General features: G+C 43.9%; 1 protein-coding gene across 1 annotated transcript in view; it reads right to left on the bottom strand.

Annotated features, from left to right (window-relative positions):
* Positions 1 to 7,577, bottom strand: part of LOC101656322 (cytochrome P450 7B1) — a 197,936-nt gene that overhangs the window by 9,118 nt on the left and 181,241 nt on the right. Inside the window, exon 5 of the mRNA XM_030884853.2 lies at positions 1,419 to 1,594. Within this exon, the coding sequence (XP_030740713.2) occupies positions 1,419 to 1,594 (176 nt within the window). The remainder of the gene's footprint in view (positions 1 to 1,418; positions 1,595 to 7,577) is intronic.

Genomic DNA, 7,577 nt, shown 5'->3' with positions numbered 1-7,577 from the left:
ACTTGTGGGCTTGGGCAGCATTGGGTTGGGATGTTTTCGTGATGCACATTTTCTTTGCATAAAACTCTCTCTTATACATGAGTTGTTGTGGATTTGTTTCTCCAAAGTACCTAGACTAATACATGGGATAAGCCCACCATGAAAATAAAGAGCAAAAAAATAAATAAATAAGTACAAAGTAAATAAGTAAACAACAGTTGTAGCTAGAAATGACACTCAAATTTTAAAATATAGTTCAGACACTGGCTATCGATGTGCTCTATTTAATGAATGTCTACCTGTGTGGAGGTTTTCATAGTTACAATGAGGAACTAATGATTGTTCTCAGCAGAATGGCCCTCCCCTCACTATTAGTCTACTTCCTATTGATGATCTTTATTATTACAGTGCATATTCCTCTGAAACATATAGATGCCACGTGCATATATTTTGCTCTTGATGTGAAACATTCTGCCTTTGCTGATGAAACACATGTCAATTATCTTATTGTATTTGATAATCTGCCTTTTTATGAATTTTCAAAAATCCAGCAATATCCCAGTCCAGCCTGATTGCAACATAGCGAGCCACTGAGAAACCAGGCTTAGAAGTGGGCCAAGTATGAAGTGCTCACGGGAGCAGCGAAGTTTCACTCTTGAAAATGCATTTCAGAGAGAGAAACACTGCGGCAGCAGCATGACTGACTGGTGAGGCGCAGGCAGAATATGATCGCATTCAATTTGCATGCAGGTGGTGAACCTCTGAAGTGGTATTAAAGGATGAGCCAGGGTGGATTAATTTCCTGTCTTTGATATTCATTAACTCCAGCTCCAGAAAAAAAAAAAAAAATTCAGGGAGATGACACAATTACCCTCAGAGCTTCACCCGAGAGCAGCAGCTTTACAACCTCAAGTTCATCAAGCTATACTAATTGATCGAGAAGGGGCACCTGTCTTTAGCAAGCAGTGGAAAAGCGCCTGGATTTCAGTATGGCAATGCAGGCACATGGCTCTAGGATAACTTAGCTACACTTGGAAAAGGCTCAGCCAAATATTTATCACGTTTTGTTCGCTAAGCCATCTGTCAATCACCTGTCCTCCCGGGCGGTCAGGAAGCCTCTGTGAAGCAAAGTACAATTTGGGCCTCAGGGTAGGGGTGGTCAAGGTGCACGGCCCGTTTCTTTGGAAGAAATCAGCCTTGTCTTTCACCCTTGCGTGTATTTGTATAGAGCGCGAACTCCTTCTGAGATAATTCCGGAGGCAACACATGAGTAAACAGGAAGACGTTTCCCGTAGATGGACACCAAGCAATTACCAAGTGACCCCCACCCGCTTCGGGACCCAGCTGCCGGGAGGGAAAAAGCCTGCAGACAGGGCAGAGCGGAGCCACGTGCCCGAGTACCCGGAGAAGGAGCACCGGAAGTCGCGGTGCAGGGTTACCTCTGGAGCCTCGAAGACTTCCGGGTCGCGGTGGACGGCGGGAGGAAAGATGCACACCAGGTCTCCCTTCCGCAAAAGGCATTCCCCAGACTTCACCGGGAGGAGGAAATCGTTTTCCACAAAACGCAGGGTGGCTGATAAGGAATGCAGTCGGAGCGCCTCCAGAATGATGCTTTCTAAGGGGAATCGACAAAGGAACAAACGGCGGTTTGGATTAGAACAGGCCGGGACGGCGGGCAGCGCGGGTGCCAAAGGATCGCGCTCAATTCATTACTAACCCAAAGGCGGGTGGTTTTGAACCCAGAGGTGCCTCAGAAGAAAGGGCTGGCCATCTACTTCCATAAAGATTTATAGTCAAGAAAACCCTCCGGAACACAGTTCTATTCTGTAACACCCTTGGGGTCCGCATGATTTGAAATAGACTTCATTCACAGCAACATTTTTTTTTTAATTATTGAAAACTACTGTTTCTTTTTAAAGCTCATTACCAATAGTCATGATTGAAAAGGAAAGGCGTTCTTCATCCTAGGTGTTGCACACCGATCTAGGGGCACAGGGGCTAGGATTAGGAAGAAGGAGGAGGGAGGACCGAGGGACAGCTGCGGCACCAGCCCCAACGGAGTCCTTCGTTAGGCTTTTGTAGGAAAGAGAAGAATGTCTGCGTTGTGGGCACCCAAAGGGCCAATTGCAACTGCATTGTTGTTGGAGCGCACCACTCACTGGTGGCTGGCTTCTTTACCAACCTGCAGAATGATGACACCAGGACAAGTCCGGCTCAGCCATTTAATAACCACTTAGGCAGTTAATAGAAAAGTAATTGTAGTAGTGCTTCTGAGACAGCTTACCACTTAATTTCTTTTATGCTAGCTGTAAATAAAATATGAGTGAGCATTTGCTGGAAGAATTTCAAAGGGGAAATACTTGTACGAGGATGCAGAAGAAAAGGATATTTTCCTCAGAGAAAGAAAATGCCAGGCACCATCATCTCCTGGAAGCTTCTAGAAGCCGAATGTCCTTGCTTTCCCAGTGGCCTTCACCTTTTGCTCCTAGCACGACAGATTTTATGGCTAATTTCCGGCAATTTATCCTGGCAGTTTGAGGAGGAATTCCTTTGGGAATAATATGCATAATTTGCATAAATCATTCTGATAGCATGCATATCAGCATGTAGCTCCTGTCTAGGTCTGCATCTCTCTCCTCATAATCAAAACTGACTATGTTTCCACCAGCGTGAATGGGCCCTAGAATATAAACTTGATTCTTTCTAATCAGCAGTGTGAAACAGGGCTCCAAATTGAACCCCCCCGCCCTCCAGACATGATAACAAATGGGTGTGTTTATGGCTTGCAATTTAGAAATATAACACACACACACAGAGCCTAAGTGTTCTGCAAAGCTCTGAAACACAGCGTACCCAATAATTATTTCATTGTAAGTAAGCGCTTCAGCAAAGGCATCAGCCCCCAAATAAAGATAAACGCTATTTTGCTAAAATTCACATCAGTGCCCGGCGTGCACAGGGGCACTGGTCGCTCCGGTGCCTTCTCACAAGAGGTTTTGCCATGAGCATTCATTTGTCTACAGAAATATGTGGCCAGTGTGGTGATTCAATGTGATGTGGAGTTGGGTCGTGCATATTCTTTTGGACTGCCTTTGTTACCATAAACAGGCAGAGGCGAGTTGGCCGGTGGGTGATGAGGCCAGAAAAGAACTTTAGTTTTGGAACCTGGACTTCTCGGCAGACAGTCACAAGGCATGTGGTGTGATAGATTTCAGCTGGCAGTTCACCAGCAACCCAAATTTCTCTGGTGCAAAGCAAGGGTGGGCTGCGTCCTGTGGACAAACAATAGCAGGGCTTCCTTTTAGTTTGTGGTGTAAAATGGTTGATGACATAAGGCGCGGTACCTCGCACCTAACAAATGCGGTAGTTGTGTGGGGAGAAGCACAAAATCACAATAATTGTGGGGTGACTGTTTGAAAAGGGCAGGCATTTAACAGGCTCAGTAGCATGGTCACATCCTATTGGCTGACGTGCTCGAGGGCAGCGTGGCAGCTTGTGCTCACTGCAGTATCACAAATGACAATTGGGCAAGCATATCTTATGCAGAAGTTAATCACAATAATGGAGCACAAAGTGTGGCTTGTGGTCAGATCGTAAATGACAAATCTGTTTTACCTTCCAGGACCAGTTATGGACGCGAGGCAGGCTTGGCTCTTGCTCTGAGCGATCATGCCGATAATCATTAGATGACAAAAGTAATGAGTTGCATGATGATCAACAACGGGGAGTGGGGCTTGGGTGGAATGGCAGTGCAACATTCAAGCACACTAGCAAGCAGCGTTTCCACTAGCCGCAGCCGGAATGCAGGCAGAGCTATATGTTGAGAAGACTGACAACTGCACAATAAAATATTGCAGCCTCCACTTGTAGTTGTCATAGTTGAGCAGATACCAGCCAATGCCACTGACAGACCAGCTGGGCCCTGGGAGGGCTTCCATGCCGCGCCAGGAGGTACAGTAAATTATCCTGCTCGGTGGAGCAACATCTGTTTCCGTGCTAGAGCCGAACAAACAAGGCAATTTAAAACATACCAAGGGATAACCAAACAACAAATGAACATGACCCTCGTTTCCTTCCCCCTTCTCAGACCCGAGATGCTAAACTCCATTGTGCAAGCACTCCATGGAAGAGAAGCCAGGTTGCTGTTTGATAAGGTGTTGTCAGAAAGATTGTACATATTTCCAAAATGGAAAGAAAAAGCTTATAGTATTGTTATTCTTAGAAACGGCCCCCTTCTATCTTCATTTCTTTTATACCAAAGCTAGCACTCAATTTGCTCTAGAATTAAAAAAAAAAACCTTTCCATATACTTATAAATATTCAGTCTTTAAACCTAATTTGCTATACTTAGTTCACATGCCTTCAAGCATTTGTCTTCCAATTTCCACTGAATAAATGCGTACTAATGAGAACTAGAGCAAGCTGCTGAGGCAAAGCTGGGTGACTTGGGTCTGGCCTGCCACCAGCTTGTGATAGGCGGGCAAATTGAGTTAAAATGAAAAGTCTTGTCAGCTGAAATTCAACATGGTAGCCAAACAGCAAGCTGTCAATCATCCAGCCAAAACAAGGGACCGCAGGTAATAAAAGGTCATTGGAAATCATTAGTGCACTTGGCTTTCATATGCAAGTTAATTTTAATTAAACATGATCTCTTATCTGTAAATGTTTCATAAAACTTATTGTGCATAATGGATTGTTAATTTATACTAACACTTAGCAGGTAATAGGACCCTCTAATTATTAGAGTGCATTATAGAACAACTACTATCAAGAATGCAAATATTTGGGGGGGATCATTTACACTGGGCAATGCAAGGTCCCAACAATTGCCATTGTGATTAGAATAAGGCTGCTTGTACTTCATTAAGCCCTGAGTTGTACTGAGCAGTGCAGGCACACAAGGAAATGGAAAGAGTCCAACAGTGAACTACAGTTAGAGCTTTCAGCACTTTCTTCACCTGGTGAGGAGAGCTTTGTTTCTCTCTCCAGGATATAAAACCATTCAGATTAAGTCTCCCATTAAGCAAACGTCTGGGGGACCATCTTGGGGCTATGAGGCCTTACAAAGTAACTAAGGAAAGTGGCAAACGAGAGGAGCAGCAGGTAAAGAAAGGTGTACAGATTTTCTTTTATGACCTCAAACCTCAATTATGGCTGTAGTATGAGATAGCTGATTTTCATTTGCAGATTTAATGCATCTGTGCAGTGCATTTCAATCAATAATGCCCATTCCAATGGACACCCACACAGGCACATCTGGGTTTCTGCCTGACACTTAGTCCCTGATTGTATATGTGGAATGAATGTACTGTGACATGGTCAGGCTGTTCATTTGGGTCACCTTAATGATTGGGGCAGACTGTCAGACCATCTGATTAGCCATGGGAATCGGTGGATGGCAGCAAAGGCTGGAGTAAAAGGAATAGTCATGTCAAGTGGCAGTCAGCTAGGGCCACAACTTGGGCAATCTTTAAAAGAAAGCAGAGAAGAGGAGGAGACAGGGAATGTGGAGGTGTCGGTAGCCGGTCCAGCAGGTTTAATGAAACATGCTGGGTTTCAAGATATGTTTTCTCTAACATGACTGACTTCAAGTCAAATGAAAGGGTCACTAAGGAATTGTAGGCTGCAGATAGTTTGATACAAAATAATAAACCTCTCTCTACAAAACTTTGTCTTTTAGGTAATGTTAAAAATAGTCTGAAAGGTAGAAACAGATGAATGAATAAGTAAAATGTATATACGTACTTTTTTTTTTTATAAAAGTAAAAACCAAGCTCACTGCCATTGAGTCATTTCTAACTCATAGCAACCAGATAGGACAGGGTAGAATTGTCTCCGTTGGCTTCCGAGACTGTAACTCTTTACAGGAGTAGAAAGCCTCCTCTTTCTCCCCCAGAGCGACTAGTGATTTAGAACGGCCTGCCTTGCTGTTAGCAGCCCGAGGCATAACCACTACAGTACCAGGGGTCTTTATTGTTGCTGTTGTCACATAGCTTCAAATTGGATCTGATTTACAGAGACCCTGTGTACCACAGAAGGAGCCCGGTTGGCATAGTGCCATGGTGGGGGGATCCTTTTTTGCTGCTAAGGGCCGCTTGGATATTTATAACATCATTCACTGGCCATACATAATTACCAGCTTAAAAATTAGCTTGTTTTTAGTCAACTCACCCCTAATGTAAGGTGACCAGATTTTTTTTTTTAAGGTGTCAGATTTTAACATTGGTAAAGCGGGACACCATTGATAAAACTCATATCCTGGCGAAATAGCCACATGGAAGCCAAAAACTGTATACCCTAGTTTGTCGTGCATTCTTTCCAAAAATTGGGACTTTTAAAAAATGCCGCAGGATGTGGGAAAAATTGTTAAAAATCAGGACGTCTGGTCACCTTACTGTGATGACTGCACTTGCTGCTCTTTGGTGAGGTATGCAATGTTCGCTGGTATTGATGATCTCTTGGGCTTTACATGGTTCTTGGGCTGGAGGTTCCCCACCCCTAACTGGTGGATTATAAATTGAGCTACTAATTGCAAGGTCAGCAGTTCAAACCCACCAGCGGCTCTGTAGAAGAAAAAACGAGGCTTTCATCTTCTGTAAAGAATGAGAGGCTCAGAGACCCACAGGAGCAGTTCTAGTCCCCCTAGGGTCAGTATGCACTGGGATCACTTGATCGCAGTGAGGTTTTAGTCATGTACAACAGAAAGAAACTCTGCCCCATCCTCATACAACTGCTATGTCTGAGCCCATTGTTGCAGTCATGGTGCCAATTTATCTTACTGAGGGTCTTTTTGTCATGGAGTGACCTGCTACTTGACCATTCATGCACTTTTCCAGAGACTAGTTTCTCTTAATAACCTGCCCAAAGTACATGAGATGAATTCTGATCATCTTTGCTTTTATGGAGCATTCTGTCTGTACTTCTTCCAAGAAAAATTATTGTTCTTCTAGCAGTCCATAGTATTCTTCAACAGGGCCATAATCCAAATACATCAATTCTTCCATCTTCCTTGTTTATTCTCTAACTTTTACATGCATATAAGGTGATTGAAATACACCTTAGTCGACTTGGACTTCTGGGAAGGTGGCGACTGAGTACACGTACCAGAGGCACTCCACAGAAATCATCAAAGGAGAGTTATTAAGAGGAAAATTCCACAGTGCTGGGTTGCAGAAGGAGCATCATAACGATCCAGCTAGACTAGAGGATGTACACTGGTACAGATAGGAACTGGAAACACAAGGAATCCAGGACAGATAAACCCCTCAGGGCCAGTGGTGAGAGTGTTGATACAGGGAGGGTGGGGTAGAAAGGGGGAAGTCATTACAAGGATCTACATATAACCTCCTTCCTGGGGGATGGACAGCATAAAAGTGGGTGAAGGGAGACGTCGGACAATGTAAGACATGACATAATGATAATAATTTATAAATCATCAACGGTTCATGAAGGAAGGGGAGTGGGGAGGGAGGGGAAAAATGAGGAGCTGATACCAAGGGCTCAAGTAGAAAGCAAATGTTTTGAGAATGATAATGGCAACAAATGTACAAATGTGCTTGACGCAATGAATGGATGTATGGATTGTGGTAAGAGTTGTA

This window comes from Echinops telfairi, unplaced genomic scaffold (genome assembly GCF_000313985.2).
Source record: "Echinops telfairi isolate 266 unplaced genomic scaffold, ASM31398v2 ScPeMD7_1;HRSCAF=3_0, whole genome shotgun sequence".
In the NCBI taxonomy this organism is placed as follows: Eukaryota; Metazoa; Chordata; class Mammalia; order Afrosoricida; family Tenrecidae; genus Echinops; species Echinops telfairi.
Note: the sequence above shows the minus strand (reverse complement) of the source record. Positions and strands in the feature narration are given on the sequence as shown.